Source organism: Elephas maximus, chromosome 27 (genome assembly GCF_024166365.1).
Source record: "Elephas maximus indicus isolate mEleMax1 chromosome 27, mEleMax1 primary haplotype, whole genome shotgun sequence".
Taxonomy (NCBI): Eukaryota; Metazoa; Chordata; class Mammalia; order Proboscidea; family Elephantidae; genus Elephas; species Elephas maximus.
In genome coordinates, this window is record NC_064845.1 from 6,207,291 (window position 1) to 6,228,284 (window position 20,994).

The 20,994-nt window shown below is 42.2% G+C and overlaps 2 protein-coding genes across 5 annotated transcripts in view; both read left to right on the forward strand.

Moving 5' to 3' along the window:
- CLASP2 (cytoplasmic linker associated protein 2) overlaps window positions 1–18,620 on the forward strand; it is a 187,083-nt gene extending 168,463 nt beyond the window's left edge. For all 3 annotated transcript variants that reach the window (XM_049871099.1, XM_049871101.1, XM_049871100.1), the window contains 6 exons: window positions 3,484–3,712; window positions 5,002–5,195; window positions 5,689–5,817; window positions 7,898–8,104; window positions 15,986–16,102; window positions 18,139–18,620. In XM_049871099.1, coding sequence (XP_049727056.1) covers window positions 3,484–3,712; window positions 5,002–5,195; window positions 5,689–5,817; window positions 7,898–8,104; window positions 15,986–16,102; window positions 18,139–18,225 — 963 coding nt within the window. In that variant the 3' untranslated portion in view covers window positions 18,226–18,620. The remainder of the gene's footprint in view (window positions 1–3,483; window positions 3,713–5,001; window positions 5,196–5,688; window positions 5,818–7,897; window positions 8,105–15,985; window positions 16,103–18,138) is intronic.
- On the forward strand, window positions 16,109–18,132 carry LOC126068488 (uncharacterized). 2 transcript variants are annotated; one of them, XM_049871097.1, is made up of 2 exons: window positions 16,109–17,631; window positions 17,699–18,132. In XM_049871097.1, the coding sequence occupies exons 1-2, from the start codon at window positions 17,320–17,322 to the stop codon at window positions 17,786–17,788; spliced, it is 402 nt and encodes a 133-aa protein (XP_049727054.1). In that variant the 5' UTR covers window positions 16,109–17,319; the 3' UTR covers window positions 17,789–18,132. The 2 variants fall into 2 exon arrangements, with proteins under 2 accessions (XP_049727054.1, XP_049727055.1); XM_049871098.1 differs by having other exon boundaries at window positions 16,109–17,363; window positions 17,431–18,132.
- Window positions 18,621–20,994: the final 2,374 nt, after the last annotated feature.

The following is a 20,994-nucleotide window of genomic DNA, read 5'->3' on the forward strand; positions in this document are numbered from 1 at the left end:
GAGATCCTCAGTGGGAACGGCTTTGCATAGTGAGGGCCAGGAAGAAAGCCACTATAGCTGGAGCATCATGGAAGAGGGGGTGGTAGGACGTGGGCCAGGTCATGTGGGTCCTAGAAGAGAAGACAGAGAGTTTAGATTTTTCCCCTCCTTCCTAAGTCCATCATTAGTTTGTGTGGCTCTAAGAAGGCTGTAGCCCATCTCTGTGACGTTTTTGAATATCATTGTTCAGTTTGTTGCTTCTGCCATTATGCAAAGAGAAGTGCTTTTGTTTTTGCTTTGCTTCTTTTTTCTGATATCAAAACAAGCCACCCCACCATCCATCACGGACCGTTGTTCCTCAGTGTTTGGGACATTGCAGAGCGTCGTGGTGCATCAGCACATCTCTGACCAGTTCCCGCCTCTGCCTTCTGGCTCCTTTCCTGCCCTTGTTTTCTGCCCATGCCCTTTCTGATGGGCCTTGGAAACCGACTGCCTGGAACCACCGTACCTCTCATATTTGGGCTCTCTACCCTGGTGACACAGTGGTTAAAGTGCCTGGCTGCTAACCAGAAGGTCAGCAGTTTGAACCTACCGGCCAGTCCAGTGGAGAAAAGACCTAGTGATCTGCTCCTATAAAGATTACAGCCTAGAAAACCATATGAGGCAGTTCTACTCTGTCTCATAGGGGTGCTATGAGTTGGAATCGACTCAGTGGCACACAACAACAGCAACCCTAAACACTTCATGTGGTGGCCTAGAAAACCATATGAGACAGTTCTACTCCGTCTTACAGGGTTGCTATGAGTTGGAATCGACTCAGTGGCACACAACAACAGCAACCCTAAACATTTCATGTGGTGGCAGCGACAGGTCAGCAAGCGTTATTGCTTAATTGAGCCTCAGTGTTTTTCAGAATAGCATGGCATGGTGCGGGAAGCTCAAGGAGTGGATTCTGACAGAAGTGAGTTTTAATCCCGGTTCACAGCAGTTAATAGGTAGTCAGGTTACCACCTCTAACCCTCAATGACATCATTAGGAAAATAGGGGTATTACCACCTATCTTAAAAGTTATTCTGATATAATAAGTCATATAACCCTCTCTGGTCCAGACCTCTCTTCTGAACTCCAGAGTTATATATCCAACTGCCTGTTGAAGTCCTGGTTTCTCCCCTAAAATCACTCTTCCTTATCTCAGATGTTGGCATCTCTAGTTGCTCAGCCAAAAATCGTAACAAAAGAGTAGTCCTTGACTCCTCTCTTTTGCTTACCCTCCACACTCAGTCTACCAGGACATTTATTGTCTCTCCCCTCACAATATATACAAAATCCACCATTTCTCACCACCACCTTTCTGGTCCAAACCATCATCATCAGCTCTTTCACCTGGATAATTAAAACAGACGTAACTGACCTTCCTGATCCGGCCCTTGGCCTCTTGTCGTCTCTACTTGCAACTCTCTAGGGTTCCCATTGTGAGTGTTAAAGCCAGTCTGCACAGTATGACCCCCTGTCCCCTCTCTGGCATCATCTCCTGCCAGCCCCCTTATTCTCTCTATTCCATCCATGCTGTTCCCTTGTTCACTTTTCTCCATCCACGCCATCCCCCTTATTCTCTCTGCTCCATCCACGCCGTCCCCCTTGTTCTCTCTGCTCCATCCACACCATCCCCCTTGTTCTCTCTACTCCATCCACACCATCCCCCTTGTTCTCTCTCCTCCATCCACGCCGTTCCCCTTGTTCTCTCTGCTCCATCCACATTGTCCCCCTTGTTCTCTCTGCTCCATCCACATTGTCCCCCTTGTTCTCTCTGCTCCATCGACATTGTCCCCCTTGTTCTCTCTGCTCCATCCACATTGTCTACCTTGTTCTCTCTGCTCCATCCACATTCTCCACCTTGTTCTCTCTGCTCCATCCACACCGTCCACCTTGTTCTCTCTACTCCATCCACACCGTCCCCCTTGTTCTCTCTACTCCATCCACGCCGTCCCCCTTGTTCTCTCTACTCCATCCACACCGTCCCACTTGTTCTCTCTACTCCATCCACACCGTCCCCCTTGTTCTCTCTGCTCCATCCACATTGTCTCCCTTGTTCTCTCTGCTCCATCCACATTGTCTACCTTGTTCTCTCTGCTCCATCCACATTGTACACCTGTTCTCTCTGCTCCATCCACATTGTCCCCCTTGTTCTCTCTGCTCCATCCACATTGTCCACCTTGATCTCTCTACTCCATCCACATTGTCCACCTTGTTCTCTCTACTCCATCCACGCCATCCCACTTGTTCAGTCTGCTCCATCCATGCTGTCCCCCTTGTTCTGTCTACTCCAACCATGCAGTCACCCTTGTCCACTCCATCCACGCCGTCCACCTTGTTCACTCTACTCCATTCACACCATCTCCTCATTTCTCCATCCATGCTGTCCCCTTGTTCACTCTACGCCAACCGTGCTGGCCTCTTTTTCCTTGAACTTTCTAGGCGCGTTCCCACCTCAGGGCCTTTGTGCTGGCTGTTCCTCTCCTGAAACAGTGTTCCTCCAGATAGCTGCATGGCTAATTCCCTCATTTCCTTCTCGTCTTTGTTCAAAAGACTGCTCAGTGAACCCTGCTTTGATCACTCTAGTTGATCTGCAGCCTCCCCACCTCAGCACTCCTGATACTGCACTACCTGCTCTTTTTTGCCCATACAGTAATCTTCTGATATACGACATACTGCATTCATTCAGTGTGTTTTTTGTCTCTGTCCCTGCACTAGAGTGTCAGCTCCGTGAGGGCAGACGTCACTTTCTTTTTTGTTCAGTAGTGTGACCCCAGTGCCAAGAACAATACCTTGCGTGTATAGGTACACAGTAAATGTTTGGAGAATATTCCTAAAACGCCTAGCAAATTGCCTGGCGTATTGATTGCTCGTTAGATGGTGGCACTGGTGGTGGTAATGATTTGGATACTAGCGTTAGAATCAGTATTAGTATTAATATTTTAATTACTATTTAAATGGACCCAAATTCTATCAGACATCCTTCTAAAAGTTATGCAGACCTTTTAGGGTGTTTTTTTTTAACCAGGTTGCTTTTAAATTTGGTTTTCTTATATTTTCTTGACCTAATCATCATTATATAACTCACTACGTTAGTAGTGAAATCTAGCTGCTTTTAGTTCTGTGTTGCTAACGAAAGTCTTTGTGTGTATTTAGCTGGTGTGAGAAGTTGTTGTAATCAGTTTTCATATATTGTTGGTGAAGCCATTGGCCAGGGAACCGTGAATGTCGTTAGGGGCAGCATTCTTTTATGGCTCTTATTCCCCTTCGCAGCTGTGAACTGTAGTTACTATGAAATTTGACATTTTGATTATATTTTAGCTTATCATGTTGGTTGCCATAACTTTATCCAGCTGGCTATTATTTCCTTTTTAAAATATATTTTTCAAGCAGTAGAGAAACATCCTTTTGGGATTTTGAAGAGATTTGAAAATGAGTTAATTTGCCATGTCTTCTCATTCCCTTCGATAGGTATGTGGCGGTCCTGGGATAGCCGACCCAAGAGCAGGAGGTGATGCTACCGACTCCAGCCAAACGGTTCTTGATAATAAAGCTTCCTTGCTCCACTCAATGCCTGCTCACGCCTCTCCGCGCTCTCGAGACTATAATCCATATAACTACTCAGATAGCATCAGTCCCTTCAACAAGTCTGCCCTCAAGGAAGCCATGTTTGATGATGACGCGGACCAGTTTCCTGATGGTACGTTCTGGGTCAGGCTGCTACTTCCTGTGTTTTGTTGTTGTTGTTATGTGCCATCAGGTCAGTTCTGACTCGTAGCGACCCTGTGTACAGCAGAATGAAACATTGCCTGGTCCTGTGCCCATCCTCACAGTTGTCCACATCTAATGATAACCTTTGTAGAGTTTCCTGGGACTGTAGTATTCCAAAATACTGTCTCCAGTGACGATGATACCGTTCTTCAAGGGAGACCCGTCAGAGTTCACCAATTTGAAAGAATATTCAGTATTTTTTGAGCACTGAAACAAAAATTTTAGTCAGAATTGTAATTGTGTCAGTGTTTGTCAGAAGGACACAAGGATAATTCATATTCGTCAGGTTACTGTATTCTGGGCCCAGGTTCTCACCATAATCGCAGAATATAAAGCTGTTTTCCCATTTCACTGATACGAAAACTGAGCCTCAGCAGTAATGACTAACGTGTCCAGTCACACAGAACATAAGGTGCAGAGGTTTGGTGAGACTGCGAAGCCCCGTGTTGTTTTCACTCGACCACAGTGCCTCTCTGTGTCAGAAAAGGAAATAACAGCTGATTGCACTTGGTCTGGATTGACTCACTACCTTAGGTTTGTCACTGGTGTGGTATAAATGGTTCAGTTTTGTAATAAATAACTTAACGTCCTTTCTTTGGTGGAGGTTATTTCCCCGTCAGTCATCTACCCAGACTGTTGTATGTCAGGCCACTTCTGATTATCTCATGGAGCAATTGCAGGGCCTACATTCACGAAAAAGAGAACTGAGTTCCTTTGAAAGCCATTTTCTTGTGAACCCCTTTTATTCACTAAAATAAAATACGCTCTTATGAGAATGATCTCGGACACCTGTGAAAGTCTGATAACTTACCATTTTCCAGGAGTGATTTTTGTGGCATTTATAGAGATGCCTTTGTCAGGGTGTAGTAGTTCTTCTTATGCCAACAACATTGGTCTATACAAATGAAATTAAAAAAAAAATTTTCTTTAATCCTAGCCATCCCAGTGGGAGTGAAATGGTACCTCATAATGGTTTTGATTTGGATCTCTGCGTTGGCTAATGATGCTGAGCACCTTTTCTTGTGTTTGGCGGCCATTCGAATGTCCTCTTTGGTGAAATATCTATTCAAGTCCTTTTATGACTGAGTTTGTTGTTTTGTTTTGTTTTAACAACAAGGGTTGGTTATATCTGTTTCACAGTGTTATAAAGTTGTCATCCCAATACTTGAAAGAGTTGACGGTTAAAGTAACGGAATTAATTTCATATCCCATTGACAGATCTTTCCCTCGACCATTCTGACCTGGTTGCAGAGTTGTTGAAGGAGCTTTCTAACCATAATGAACGGGTGGAGGAAAGAAAGATTGCCCTCTATGAACTAATGAAGCTAACACAGGAAGAATCGTTCAGTGTTTGGGATGAACACTTTAAAACCATATTGCTGTTACTGCTTGAAACCCTTGGGGATAAAGAGGTAAATGGCAGAAGATGGAAACAATAACCATCCTTTTGGATTGCCTGTCGTTGCCTGTTCATCAGGCACTACACAGACTGAGAAACTGGGAAAACGGGTCTGTCCTGCTGCTTCCTTCTGCAGGAAATTTTCACCGTAAATTTCACTTTTTCTTTTAAACCCGATCGTACCAGTGAGAAAGTAGTTCAACAATCTTGAATAATTGACACTGGGAAGAATGAAAGGTTATAGGAGAGCCCAGGCTACTCGTTTTGCATATTTAAACTAGCTTTTCAGAAGTAAAACCTCCTTCTTAATACTGAAGACATAGTTGTTGATTTCTTACAAGTGGGAGACTGTGATACAAGTTTTCAGCTAGAGATGTGAGAACTTAATTACATCATATGCTTCACACATTTGTCTGTTTCCCCCCAGTAGTAACCCTGAAATTACAGAAACTGAAAAGACTGTCTGCAAACGCAAAACATTAAAACTTTGAAATGTTTCTTCTCAGCCTACGATCAGGGCTTTGGCACTGAAAGTTTTAAGAGAAATCCTGAGGCATCAGCCAGCAAGATTTAAAAACTATGCAGAGCTGACAGTCATGAAGACCTTGGAAGCACATAAAGACCCTCATAAAGAGGTGAGTTACCTGACAGATTATCACTGAACCTCAGCACTTCTGATACAATTGCAGGAAACATAGAAACGTTACTTGAAAAGTACTGTAATTATCAGTTATCCCCATAACAGACACTTACGTAGATATTCAAGGCAACTGACTGAGACGCCAGCACGTATTCTTTCCTGTCAGATGAATTGTGATGATACTGGGCCTTGTACCTAACATAGGCCAGCTCTAGAAAGTAATGTCTAATTGTATTTTCTTTCTCATCATCTTCACTTTCCATTTAGTGATAAGAATTTGATTTTTCAAGTAGCTAATGAAGACAGGAACTCTTCGTTATTTTACTGTGGTAAATTGCTTATAGGAACTATGTACCTGTTAGGAGTTTGTTGAATAATGAGGACAGCTTTCATGAAAGAATTCTATAAACCTGTCTCATCACTTTTTAGTTGTGGTATTTCACCCTCCGCCCCATGACGTTGATTAGGTAACCATGAAGATTTTTATTGGAAATCTCAGAAAGAATTCAAACAGGAAATTTCCAATAGGGACGACGTTTCCAAGAGAAAGCACCAGAGAGACAGCATTGTGTCTCTGGTAGGACTAAGGCACGAGCAAAGGGCAAGCCAAAGAAAGAAAGTTAAAACAGCAGTGAGACAAAATGGATCAAAGCTAAATATGAGCTAAAACTTTTAGAAGAAAACATAAGTGTAAATCTTTATTACCTTGAGTCGGGCAGCAGTTTCTTAGATATAATACCAAAAGCACGAGCAACCACCACCAACAACAAAAACCAAATAGATTTCAAAATTGAACACTTGTGAGCCCACAGAATTCGAGAAAATTTTTGCAAGTCACATACCTGACAAGGGACTAGTATCCAGAATATATAAAGAACTCGCCAGTAAAAAGACAACCTGATTTGAAAATGTGCAGAGAATCTGAATAGACCTTTCTCCAGGGAAGATCTACAAATGGTCCACAGGAACATGGAAGATGCTTGGCGTTGTCAGCCATCAGGGACCTCCAAACAAAACCACAAAAGAGATACCGCCTGACCCCCACTAGAATGACTGAGATAAGAAAGGCAGACAGTAACAAGTGCTTCCAAGGGTGTGGAGAAATTGAAACCCTCAGGGTAATTTGTTTTTTGAAGGAGTCAACTGTGAATCTAGTGGGAGTGTGAGTCATAACATCTAAATCGATCCAGAGCTTCACATGACACTTGGTGCTCACTGCCAAAGCTTAAAAAACGGCATCTAATATTTGTCGTTTAGTTTTCTGCTTTAGAGCCCAAATAAGGCCCAGCATCCGTAATCTTACAAAAGAAAAATTGATGCTCTTAACATGTTACCGCTGAAATTAGCCCAGGTCTTCTGACTCAGTGCATTTTCTCCCGTACCCTCTGAAGTACCTCTCACGGGTTGAGGTTATAAGGGAGACACTACCAAAGTAGGATCAAAAGCCATCATTTTTACATGTTTTAAAGACCGTCTTTAGAAATTAAAGATTCTAGTAAGATGACATGTCTTCTCTTCATTGGAAACCTGTGTCTCACCCTCGCTGGACCTCCCCAGCCCCATACAGAAGGGAGGAAAATGATGAACAAAAGGGAGACTATCATTAATTTTATGATAACACATTAATGAGGTGATTGTGATTTTATTTTGCATTCATGTGATAGAAAAGGCACAAACACCCCTGGAGTTGACCAGGCCTTGCCTTAGCTGTTGCCAGGGGACCCCGTTCACATTATGTAAATAGCACCCCAGCACCCTCGATCACAATTTAAAAATTACCATAGCCAGCAGTAACTTTTTTTTTTTTCTTTTGAAAAATTTTAAACCTACACAGAAGAAGGGAAGACGGCGAGATAAAGCCCTGCGTATGTATCATCTGGCTTCGACGGTTGTTGGCACGTCGCCCATCCTGTTTTATCTGCACCCGGACTTTTTGTGTTTAGTTTGTACTGGCATATTTTCAAGGCAAATCCCGTATGTCACGTCCTGATCAATACTTCATGAAGTGTGTACTTCCAGGACCCCCTGTAATATTTGGAGGAGTTATTTCTGGCTGAATTTCTGGTTTGTTGCAGGTGGTGAGAGCTGCTGAGGAAGCTGCGTCAGTGTTGGCCACTTCGATTAGTCCGGAGCAGTGCATCAAAGTCCTTTGTCCCATCATCCAGACTGCAGACTACCCAATTAATCTGGCTGCGATCAAAATGCAAACAAAAGTGATAGAGAGAGTGTCCAAGGAAACCCTTAACCTGCTCTTGCCGGAGATCATGCCCGGCCTGATACAGGTAAGCCGTAAAGCTTGAAGGAATGAGCCACGACAGTTTGTGATTCAGTTAGTTGAGGCCCTTTCCAAGCCACACCAGTGGCACGTCCTTCTGTCCACAGTGTTCACAACAAAGACATTTCCTCACTGGTTTTTGATTCTTGTTGTTTGTGTGCCATCAAGTGGATTGCAATTCATAACAGCCCTATAGGACAGAGCAGAGCTGTCCCCATAGTTTCCAAAGCTGAAACCCTGGTGGCGGTTAAGGGCTGTGGCTGCTAACCAAAACATCGGCAGTTCAAATCCACCAGGCGCTTCTTGGAAACTCTATGAGGCAGTTGTACTCTGTCCCATAGGGTCACCACGAATCAGAATTGACTCGATGGCAACAGGTTTTGTTTAGTTTTGTTTTTAGTCTTTACAGAAGCAGACTGCCATCCTTTTGGTTAGTAGCTGAGCGCTTAGCCATTGCACCACCAGGACGCCTTAGCTTTCGATTAGTGGTATCTAAAAAAAAAAAAAAAAGTGTCTCAATAATTCACTTCCCCTTTGCTCCTGAGGTAAATAATATTTTAAGTAGGTGAGCAAAAAAGTATGTTCTTTAATTTACTTTGCTCTCTGTAGACTGTACCTTCTAGAAGACATCGTAGTCAAATCAGGATAAATCGTGAGATGATTGTGGTCAATGTTCTTGATGTCTTTGGTGTTATATTTATAAAAAGTATGTTGAAAATACATACCCGAGCCTACCTTTTCATGATAAAAGGGGTGGTAAGAATACAAACCGAGACTTGGTAACTTCCTGCTAGGGATCCTTTCAATATTTTTCAATGCTTCTAAAGTAAAGAGCATGCTCCCCTGTCGGATCTACACCTTTACTCCCTCCTCCCCATGCCTCTCCTAGCATTACGTGCTTCCAGAACATTTACCGAATAGCTTCTGTGCCCTAGACACTGAGCTGTCCCTGAGCTGGCACTTCAGAGGGGGTGACAGAAAAATACAGAGGTGGCTGATGGGATGACGTGGCAGGAAATGAGGGAAAGGAGTTAACAAGAAACATTGCTAATATTTTTTTAATTTGAGAGACTGAGTAGATGGTGATCCCACTAACTGAGGAAAGTAATATAGCGTGAAGAACTGGTATAGGTGGGAGTTAGATGACCACGAGCAGGTCACGCGGCATTCCCCAGGCATTAAACCTCTAAGAAGGCATTCAGCCTCCATCACCCTCTGAATTCACCCATGATCCCACCATTTGGGTGAATGTCCTCGAGGTCTCTCTCTCTTTTTTTCCCCTCTTTTTTCAGTTTTCTCGAAAGGCTTAAGGAAAACAAACATGCTGAAAAACGCCAAAAGATAATATAATAATTATCCATGTGGTTTTTACCTTGAGATCATTTTATAGAAATTAAAACATTATAAAGTCAAGGTTTCTGTTTTTCTCCCTCACTCCTCAGAAACAACCTCTGTCGTGATTTTGATCTGAAGCCAGTCCATGCTTTTATATTTTCCCTGAGTATATTGAAGGTGTACAGCAATGCATAAGCAATACATAACATTGTTTTGTGATGTGTTCATGATAGAAAAAAAATGTTTAATGTGGAAAAAGAAACTTGCTTTTTTCCAGTGAACATTATATTTTCAGTTACTGTTCAAGTTAATGAATATGTATCAGTTGATTTAATTCATTCATCTTAATAGATGGTTAATAAAGACATCAGGGTACCACACTGTTATTAGATATTTGGGTTGGAACAACCACACACGTAAGCGTGAGACATTGTGTATTTTTTGATGAGAAGCAATAGAAAGTACAAGTACTACCTACAAACGTTTTCTTTCCTAAAACAATTGACCCTCAATCTAATCAAGCCTCTAGATTTTAACTATAAAGTTGAAGGAAAGTCAGAGCATAGAGGAACTGCACCTTGAAGATGCACTCAGTGAAATCCAGAATGTAGGATATTCTGTAGGAAAATTACCAAGTTCCTTCAACAGAGAAGTGGCATGAATAAAGGGGTAGAGGAGACTAACAACCATTACCATTTTAAAGGGTCTTAAGGGACATACCAGCTTGACAACAAAGAACACAAGTACAAGACTCACACACCCAATTTCAGAACTTACCACAGACCAACAATAATCGGAACAGTTTGCTACTGGCATAAGCATTAGCCTATACACCAATGGAGCAGATTTGAAAATCAGAAATAAACCCATACATCTACGGTCAAGTGGTTTTCATCAGTGTCATGGACAATTCAGTGGGGGAAAGAATAGTCTCTTCAACAAGTGTTGCTGGGAACTGGATAGCAACATTCAAAGGAATGAAGTTGGACCCCTCCCTTATACCATATACAAAAATTAACACAAAATATGTAAGAGTTAAAACTATAAAATTCTTCAAAGAAAACATGGGTGTAAACCTTCATGACCTTGGATTCAGCAATGGGTTATTAGGCATAACACCAAAAACCAAGCAGCAGAAGAACAAAGAGCTAAATTGGACTTCATCAAACTTTAAAATTTGTGCATCTAAGGGCATTGTCAAAAAAGTGAACAACAGAGAGTCCCTCACGGAGCAGGAGAGAAGTGGGGTGCAGAACTCAAATTCTAGTAAAAGGACCAGACTTAATGGTCTGACTAAGACTGGAGAGACCCTGGAACACATGGCCCCCGGAGTCTTTGTTAGCTCAAAATTAAAACCGTTCCCGAAGCCAGCTCGTCAGATTAGACTGGACTATAAGAAATAAAATACTTGTGAAGAGTGCTTCTTAGCTCAAGTACGTACATGAGACTGAGTGGGCCGCTCCTGTCTGGAGGCAAGATGAGAAGGGAAAAGGGACAGGAGCTGGTTGAATGGACACGAGAAGCCTGGGGCGGAAAGGAGTGTACTGTCACATTGTAGGGAGAGCAGCTAGGGTCACATAACCATGTGTGTATAAATGTTGGTATGAGCAATCAACTTGAAGCTGTAAACTTTCACTTAAAGCACAATAAAAAAAAAAATGAAAAGACAACCTATGGAATGCAAGAAGATTTTCCTAAGTATATATCTGATAGGAATCTAATATCAAGTATGTAAAGAACCTTTACAACTTCACTACAAAACGACAGATAAGCCAGTTTTAAAATGGACAGTTTGAATAGACATTTCTCCAGGAATTTATACAAATGGCCAAGAAGCACATGAAAGGATGCTTAACATCATTGCTTATTAAAGAAATGCAAGTCAAAACCACAGTGAGATACCACTTCACACCCACTAGATGGCTACACTCAAAAGTACAGAAAATAACAAGTGTTGACAAGGACGTGAAGAACTGGAATGAATGGATGTTGCTGGTGAGAATTCAGAATCACGCAGCACTTTGAACAACATTCTGCCAGTTTCTCAGAAGGCTAAATATAAAGTTGCCGTATGACTCTGCACTTGTGCTCCTGGATACATACCAGGAGAAACGAAAACTTCCATCTGTGCAGGACCTTGGACGCTAATGTTCGTAGCGGCATAGGTGCTAATAACCAAAAGGTAGATACAACCCAAATGGCCATCAACTGATGAATGGATTAAAAAAGAAAAAAAAAAAAAAAATGATACATCCATTTTTTTTTATGTGGTGATAAAAACGCAGTACTGTTACATGCTACAACGTGGACGAACCTTGAAAATACTGAGACCGGCCAGTCACAAAGAGCACAAAAAGTGTTCTAAAATTGATAGTGGTGATTCCTGCGTGGCTCTGTAGGTAGAGTAGAAGCCATTGAATTGCACACCTTCAATGGGCAGGTTTTATGGTATGTGAATATACCGCAATAAAGCCGTTATGAAAAAAAGAGAAAGGCATGTCAGCCAAATGCAGGCTCGTTTAGATCCTGATTCGAACTAACTACAAAAAGGCAGTTTGGGACAGTCGGGGAAACTTGAGCACAGGCCGATGAGAGTGAGGGATTGCTGATTTCTGTGTGTGGATACTATTGTGGGTATGGGTATTTTTCGAAGATTCTTATCTCTTAGAGGTATGTGCTGAAGATGTGTAGGTCAAATGGGATTTGCTTTAATGAGGGATTTGCATTCAATACGCCATGAGTTAGGAGGGGAAGGGGATAAAACAAGATTGACAATGGGTGAAACAAGCGTATGTTTAAATATCGTAATAAAACACTAAAAATGAAAAAAAAAAATTTGATGAAACAAAACTGTGAGCATGAACAGACCTACTACCATCCATCCGCCTTCTGTTCCCATTCACCGATTCTTGCCAATTTCACTTGCCGGGCATCTCATCACTACGTATTTTACTTTATTTATGCTATTGAAGCCCCCGGCCCTCATTGCATCTTTCCCAACCACTGCGTAGAGTCCTATTGGATCTGCCTGCGTCCTGCCAGGCCACCAGACCATTCTTTCTATTGCTGCCGAAGTCATCTTCCTGAATAGAGATCTGATAAGGTCACTCCCTACTTAAAACCCTCCAGGGATTTTTGTTGACCTGACAAGTCCAAGTGTCTACCTGCAGTTTACCCAGCTAGACCCTGCCTACCTTCCCCTCCTGCCGCATCGGCTCCACCTGTAAGGAATTCACTTCTTTCATAGAAACCACTAGGATCTCTCTCACTTTGGAGCCACTGCGTATGTTCTTCTGTCTGGTCCACTCATCCACACCCCCACTCCTTTTAATTTGTTGTTGTCATTTTTCAGGTCTCAGTTTAAACAGCCCTTTCTCAGCCAAGTATTTTCTGACTGTCACTTTGCTATGCCCTCGGTACCTGTCCCCAGCACCTGCTCTTGCTGTGTGATCCTGTAACTGTCCTGTTGTGAAAGTGCCAGGAAGGTTTACCTTGTGTATCCTGCTGGGCACTGCAGCATCACTTACCTGGTCCTCTCTAGTCACATTTGTTGCCCTTAAATATTTCAACAATGAGTACAGTATTCTTTGCAGTAGTATTTGTAATAGGAAAAATTTAGGGAGGAGAAGACCTAAACGTAAACACTTTTCATCGCTAGTTGCTATGGGGTCGGCTCCGACTCACGGTGACCTTATGTAACAAAACGTGATCGTTGGTACGTTTCGTCCGTTGTTGCGGCAATTGTGTCAATCCATCTCATTGATAGTTTCCATCGTTGCCGCTGAACCCTGCTGACCCTGGTGTCTTTTTCTAGCAGTTGGTCTTTCCTGATGATGTATCCAAATTAAGTGACCTGAAGTCTCGCCATCTTGGCTTTTAAGAAGCATTCTGGTTGTATTTCTTCTAAGACAGATTTGTTTGTTCTTCTGGGAGTCCACAGTATATTCAGTATTCTTCGCCACACCATAGTTTGAACGCATCAGTTCTTCTGTCTTCCTTTTTCATTGTCCAGCTTTCGTATGCATATGAGGCCATTGAAAACACCATGACTTGAGTTAGGGGTACCTTAGTCATTGAAGTGACATCTTCATTTGATTTTTTGACTTCTTGCTTCCATGGACATTGATTGTTGGTCCACGTAGGGTGAAATCATTGACAACTTCAATTTCTTCCTCCTTTATCATGAGTTGTTTATCAGTCCAGTTGTGAGGATTTTCATTTTCTTCCCATTCAGGTATAATCCATACTAAAGGCTGTAGTCTTTGACCTTCATCAGTAAATGCTTCAGGTCACTTTCATTATCAGCAAGCAGGGTTGTATCATCTGAATATCAGGTTGTTAGTGAGTCTTCCTCTATTCCTGATGTCGCATCTTTCTTCATATAGTCTGGCTTCTCAGAATATTTGTTCAGCATACAGATTGAATAAGTAAAATGAAATGATACAACCCAGCTGCACACCTTTTCCAGTTCGGAGCCCTTTAGTATGCCCTTTGTCCTGTTCGAATAACTGCCTCTTGATCCGTGTGCACATTCTGCATGAGCACAATTAAGTGCTCTGTAATTCCCATTCTTTATAACGTTACCCATAATTTCTTAGGATACAACACTATAAACCCAACCCATTGCAGTCAAGTTGAATTGCAACTCATAGTGACCCTATAGGACAGAGTAGAACCGCCCCCATAGGGTTTTCCAGTCAACTGCTTAGTCATCGTACCACCAGGTTTCCTTATATAATGCTATATCGAAAAAAACAAAACAGAACCGTTGCCGTTGAGTTGATTCCAACTCTTAGTGACCCTATAGAACAGAGTAGAACTGCCCTATAGGGTTTCCAAGGAGTGCCTGGTGGATTTGAACTACCGACCTTTTGGTTAGCAGGTGAGTGCTTAACCACTGCACCACCAGGGCTCCATCTAACACTATAAAAAAATCAAAACTAAAATAAGATTTCATCTCACTCCAACGAGGCTGGCATTAATCCAAAAAACACAAAATAATAAATGTCGGAGAGGCTGTGGAGAGATTGGAACACTTATACACTGCTGGTGGGAATGTAAAATGGTACAACCACTTTGGAAATCGATTTGGTGCTTCCTTAAAAAGCTAGAAATAGAACTACCATATGATCCAGCAATCCCACTCCTTGGAATATATCCTAGAGTAATAAGAGCCTTTACCCGAACAGATATATGCACACCCATGTTCATTGCAGCACTGTTTAGAATAGCAAAAATTGGAAGCAACCAAGGTGCCCATCAATGAATGAATGGATAAATAAATTACGGTATATTCACACAATGGAATACTATGCATTGATAAAGAACATAGCATGTTTAAATTAGGAAAAAAAAATGGATTCTTCATAAAACCATTAAAAATGATCATTATAATGAAGACCATAACCATATTGAAAAATTGTTGTTAGTTGCGTTGAGTTGACCCTAACTCATAGCAGCCCTGTGTGTGCAGAGTGGAACTGCTCTGCAGGGTTTTCACGGCGAACTTTCGGAAGTGGATCACCAGGCCTGTCTTGCAAGGCACTTCTGGGTGGGTTTGAACTGCCAACCTTTTGGCTAGTAGTTGAGCATTTAACTGTTTGTGCCACCAGGCACTCTGTTAAAAATTAATTTACTTTATAATTTAAATTATATTAAAATGTTGAGAAAGTAAACTGAACACAGTTGTATTTAATGACTTATGAGGAATATATGTCTATTAGCTGGATACGTTTTGGCAGTGATTTTTGTAAGGTAAGATGATGACGATTTTAGCGGAGATGAGTTCTGTGTCCCCTGGGGTAACACATTCATGTACATTTAGATAATTGGTTCAAAAATACCCTGTGGATAAGATTTCAGTACCATTCGAATCAACTAAATAGTATGATCAAAAGCATAAGGGAGACAGTTCACATTGACTGGATTCAAGGGTCTATGCGGGGCTGGAACAGAAGTAGAACTTAGTTACCAGTTTACCCGTTGCCATGGAGTCCCTTCCAACTCGTGGCGACCCCGTGTGTGTCGGAGTAGAACTGTGCAGCACAAGGCTCTTTCAGTGGCTGATTTTTCAGGAGCACATCACCTAGCCTGCCTTCCGAGGTACATCTGGGTGTACTTGAAATTCCAGCCTTTCCACTGTAGCCTGAACTCTGGGAGGAGGGTGTTGACTGCCAGACCAAAGGGTTTAGGAGTTGTTGAATGCCTTAAAGCTGGGTGCTTTAGGAAGACTAATCCGGAGCATTTTGGGGGCGGGGGGTAGACTGGCAAGGGAGCAGCCTTAGAGCCAGAGAACTGTAGCTGTGCAGGCTAGGTAAGAAAGAACCTGACGAGGAGGGGAACGGTGGGGATTGAGGGGTACAGACGGAGAAGCGGAAGGAAAGAAGGGTATGTTTATGACTAAAAAGTTCATAAAGGTAAACGTGGGTCACGAGAGCTTTTTTCTTATTAGTACATGTGAGATTCCATCTTTGAGGTGCATCTGCTGTCCCTGTTGGAAAGCTAGTTTTTCTTCAGCGCCCCAGGAATGCTAACACTGAACTTTTCACCCTAGGGTTATGATAATTCAGAGAGCAGTGTTCGGAAAGCCTGTGTCTTCTGCCTGGTGGCTGTTCATGCGGTGATTGGTGATGAACTAAAACCCCATCTCAGTCAACTCACTGGCAGTAAAGTAAGTAATGCCGCTTTATTTTAAGTATGGCGGCCACGGTATGTTCTTCAAAACTTAGTTTTGTGTGTGTGTGTTGAAGGTTAAATTTATTAGTCGGCTCTTAATCAGTAATGCTTGGAGCATCCATCCTGCCCTTATTCACCCAATCAGTTGTCACTCAGGTGAAGGTACGGTTTGGTAGGGCGGTTGGTGGACTGCTCCTGGAGAAAATGCCTGCAGCTTCTGGTCATTTGTAACACCCAGCTGACTCCTGCCCCAGCCCAGCACCAAATCCTTACTCCCAGGGACCATTTAATGAAGAACAAAGAGGCTGTCGTGATTACACATTTATGGACTATCTCATACCCTCCCCAGTGGAACACTTCAACATTTTTTAAAATTTTCCCCTTAAGAGCTATAATAACCAAATATTGCCCTCCTTTTTCTGTTCTTTATTATTATGATCCAGATTCATGTTCAACTTTGACTTTGTGTGTTAAAATAAGAACTTCTGAGTAGTCCTTAAGACTTCAGTAAATAAAATAGAATTTACCTGTCTCATTTTTTGTTACTACCCAAACCTCGAAGTTTGTTTTAGGGGCTGAGGGTAGCTGAGGATGATTGCTGAATTATGGCTTAAGAACCAGTTGGCAGGAGGTATTCCTCTTCATTTAAAGAGCTTCCCAGAATCCTAACAGTTGTCATTAGTGTGGTCAGATTTATTTTTAAAATAGCAAAAAAGTAGAAGAAAAATATCCGCCTTTTTTAAAGGAGAATCAGCTCAGGTACACACTTTTCACTAAATACCTAAGTTATAGATAGATTACAGCAGTGACAGACAGCTTTAAGATTTAGGTGTCGTCTCTGCCCAAGGAAAACAAATGCACATGGAAGATGTCACAGGTGGTTTCGGGGGGCTCAGCGAGTCCCCGGACCCCACGACACCAGGTTAGGAATGCTTGAACCAAAGAGTTAGCATTAAAAAACAAACCTCCAACAAACGCGTGATTTTCAAAGAAAAAAGTATCCCAGCTTTTCTGATAAACTCAACCTAGGTTCTGGTAATCTGGAGGTGCCTGCAGAATTAAAATTCAGCACCTTATCTCAAGATAGTAGCAAGGGGGAGCAATATTAGGAAATAACGTTAGGTGAAAAAGGCAGAGCGTAGAATTGTACGTGCATTGATCACGCGTGTCCAAAAATAAGCTCTCAAGCAAAAGGACACAGAGATCGTTAGGATGGCAGCGGCACAGTGTTCCGAGGGCCTCGGCCCTGGGAGCAAGTCCCAGAGTCCTGCCAGCCCGCTTCTTACCCGCCCCGCGATCCGAGGTCCTCGGCCCTGGGAGCAGGTCCCAGAGTCCTGCCAGCCCGCTTCTTACCCGCCCCGCGATCCGAGGGCCTCAGCCCTGGGAGCAGGTCCCAGAGTCCTGCCAGCCCGCTTCTTACCCGCCCCGCGATCCGAGGGCCTCGGCCCTGGGAGCAGGTCCCAGAGTCCTGCCAGCCCGCTTCTTACCTGCCCTGCGATCCGAGGGCCTCGGCCCTGGGAGCAGGTCCCAGAGTCCTGCCAGCCAGCTTCTTACCCGCCCTGCGATCCGAGGGCCTCGGCCCTGGGAGCAGGTCCCAGAGTCCTGCCAGCCCGCTTCTTACCCGCCCTGCGATCTGAGGCGGTGGCTTAGCCGCTCCGTATCCCGGTTTGCACACCTGTGAGATGCTGCAGGGATACAGAGCAGTCCCCATAATGGTAGCACGTAATCCTCAGGTGTTTGTCCTCATTACTTTCACGGTGACCTCTTTTTCTAATTCTGCGTTAATGTCTTCTGTGTCATTACTGTAGCATTTTTTGAAAAGGCATGTGGTCATATACAGACTCAGAGACTTAAACGTCCTTTTTTGTAACTATTACCAGCAGTAACTGAACAATAACCGCCACCTGTCTAAAATCTTTCCAATTTCACATGTGTGTATATAATTTCTTTCAATGATCATCTTATAACTGTGAGCAACTTGCAGCTTTTGGAGTTCCCCCTTAATGACTCGTGTCTGGCTTGAATCTGCAGATGAAGCTCCTGAATCTCTACATCAAACGTGCGCAGACAGGCTCCGGGGGCGCTGATCCCACTACTGATGTTTCTGGACAGAGTTAGTGAAGCTGACAGAAGTGAACCAGGTCTCTCAAAGAAAGGGCAAAAAGACCACCCTCGTCAATGAAAGGAAATTTTCAAATATATCTTTTAGACTTACCATTGTTTCCCAGTTTTAATTTTTTGTTTTGTATTTTCTGTAACGGAGGGCTATCCTCAGTCTGCATGTAACTTTTATGATAGTTACCCCAAATCCAAGATGAAGCAGTATTAACACCAGTTGGTCAATACAAAGGAATTTTTAATCTAATTCGTCATTTTACATGTCTGTACCTTTTGTCTTCCCATTAACCTTTGCCAGTGTTACGATTGTACAATTTTTTTTTTCCCAAGTGCTGGTTAAACAGGAATGCTTAAAGCTTTAAAAGTTTAACAGTCTAAACTTTTTTTTTTTTTTTGCCTTTATTCAACTGCAAAATAATATTTTCTTGCTACTCTGCGTTTTGTTCCGTATCATGTCCTATGCTAGAAGTGCTGAAATGATGGGAAAACGAACCAGGACTGATCTGAACTGCAGCTGGACTCTGTTGTGTGTGGTGATCCATGTCATTAGTTCCACCTTCTTTGGGGTGGTCTGTAGTTTGAAAACGAAGACCTCCGAAAGCAACATAAAGCTGACGCCGTTCGTTGGTTATTGAGCTAGCCTTTTTATTTAAAACCATCTCCCCTCCATCATCCCTTCGGTAACTGCACCGGATCGTCGGCCTCTTTTGGGTTTTGTTTTTTTCCTTGATACTTAGAAAAATAGAAGGTTTTATTGCAAGGTTTTTTGGTTTATCTTTGTTGTGAATGATGCTTTTTTTTTGTATTTATTAATATCAAATTCACTTACGAATAAACGTGATAATGGAAACAGACAAAAAAAAAAAAAAAAACCCCAGTGCAGCCTTCTGTTTCTCCTTTAACAAACAAGCCGATTCCTGGACACAGGAGTCAACCGCACCGAGTCTTGAAGTGGTGGCACCTGGTTTCCTTTTACCATGAAATTGCCCTACTTGAAAACATCGACCCTGACGAGAGAGAAGATGGTACCGAGGCTGTCTTTCTGGAACGGGCTCAAATTCTCTACCTCTTCGGGGCGAATACTTCTGACTGAGCTGCTGCCTCTCGTGTCTTTTGGAAAACTACTTAGAGGGTGATTTTTCTGTTATTTTTTAACAAAATTTTTTAGTCACCTTTTGCTACACCTATTCTCTTCACGTGCAGCCAACCTTCAAAAAATCACACTTTTGGTGAAAGGCAAATTAGACTTATTTGGAACCAGGCTACTAATCATTTCTCATCTTGACCTTTTTTTTTTAATCCTAAGATAAAGTGAATTTGACTGGAAAGGCAAATAGCTGTTAGGGGAGCAATTTGCTGCTGTCGCAGAGTTATCAGTACTTTCTTTGTTTAACTGAAAAAAAGTGTAGAAACTGTATGTAAAGAATTTAAGAGGAGGACTGAATGGGTGATTGGTCGTCGGCTTTTCCCTTCCTTGGTTTCTGTTCCAGCAGCAGGAAGGGTTTCTGAGTTTCCCATCCCTGACCTGTAACGAGTTTGTTTTCTACTGTTAATGACATTGTGTATTTATAGTTCCCTGCTGCCTGTTGTGCATATACTGGCAATAAAACTGTACATAACATTACTTGAAAAATGGATAATGTATATCAGCTGTGTTTTTCTGTCTCACAGTATGACGAAAAAAAGGTCACTTTCATATAACTAGGGGCTTTTGTTGTTGGTCTTGTATCGATGGTGTTCGCTCACGAATTTTATGAGTACACCCGAGGAGAAAAGATTTATCGGGATAGCAGCAACTCTCAAGTGTACGTAGCGATGTGAGCCTGTGTATATTAAGAGCTTATCTTAAAGAAGAAAAGACAATTTAAACCCTGAGCTCTTCTCAGTAGTGTTTTATGTACCGTGACCTGTGGCGTAGTTTTTAATCTGTTTAAGTCACAGTAATGATTGATTTAAAACTTAACCTCTCCCTTAAGGCCTGGCTTTAACTGCTGTTGACAACTAAGTAGAGTGATGTTAGCTGACAGGGACTCTTTTTAATCATTGAAAAATTAGATCAAGCGCCTGGCATCTAAAGGGAGGCACTCGAGAAATGAATGTACTGAGTAACAGAAAAGTATGGTTTAACGTGACTAAGTGAGAACTAATATATAAGAACATGAAAAAAGAATTCTTGTTTAAAATTCTATAATTTCAGTTGATGAGACCGTAAGAAAGTTGTTATTGATGATTCAAACCACTATATGCAGTATACCTTTAACTTGTTCGTTCCAGAAACGTACTGAGATGTGAGCTATTAAAGAATGGTCATAAAAAGCGACTGTTGAAATTTTCTCCTCCTACTCTTCTCCCCTAATTGCCACTGTCATTCGTTTAGTGCGCTGCTCAAGGTTAATTAAAAGCATCTAAGTCCGGATTCTAAGACACGCTCGTCTCCTCTGGGTTTGCAAAGTCTGTAATAGACCTCCGACATTTTAAAGTAGGATTTGGCTTGAACTTGAGGCTTCAAATTTGAAGTTGATTCACTGTGTTTCTTCATATTTTATTCTTACAAACCTAAGGTTAAAATTGCTTTTTTCCATCAAGCTCTGTCTTGTGGTAAAAGACTCGCACCTTACCATCAGACCAGCTCTGTCTGTAAATTCAGGTATATCTTGTGAGGGTTAATTTAGAATAAATTTACAGTACACAGAAATGAGAATTAGCATATTATGCAATAATACATGAGTTTTTACTTAATCTTGAATATCTTTGCATTGTTTTCAGTTC

Excerpts from the sequence above, each read along its gene's own strand:
- LOC126068488 (XM_049871097.1), top strand. The coding sequence starts at position 17,320 with ATGGCAGCGGCACAGTGTTCCGAGGGCCTCGGCCCTGGGAGCAAGTCC. Across the intron at positions 17,632-17,698 it reads GGCCTCGGCCCTGGGAGCAG|GTCCCAGAGTCCTGCCAGCC; the intron begins GTCCCAGAGTCC and ends CCCTGGGAGCAG.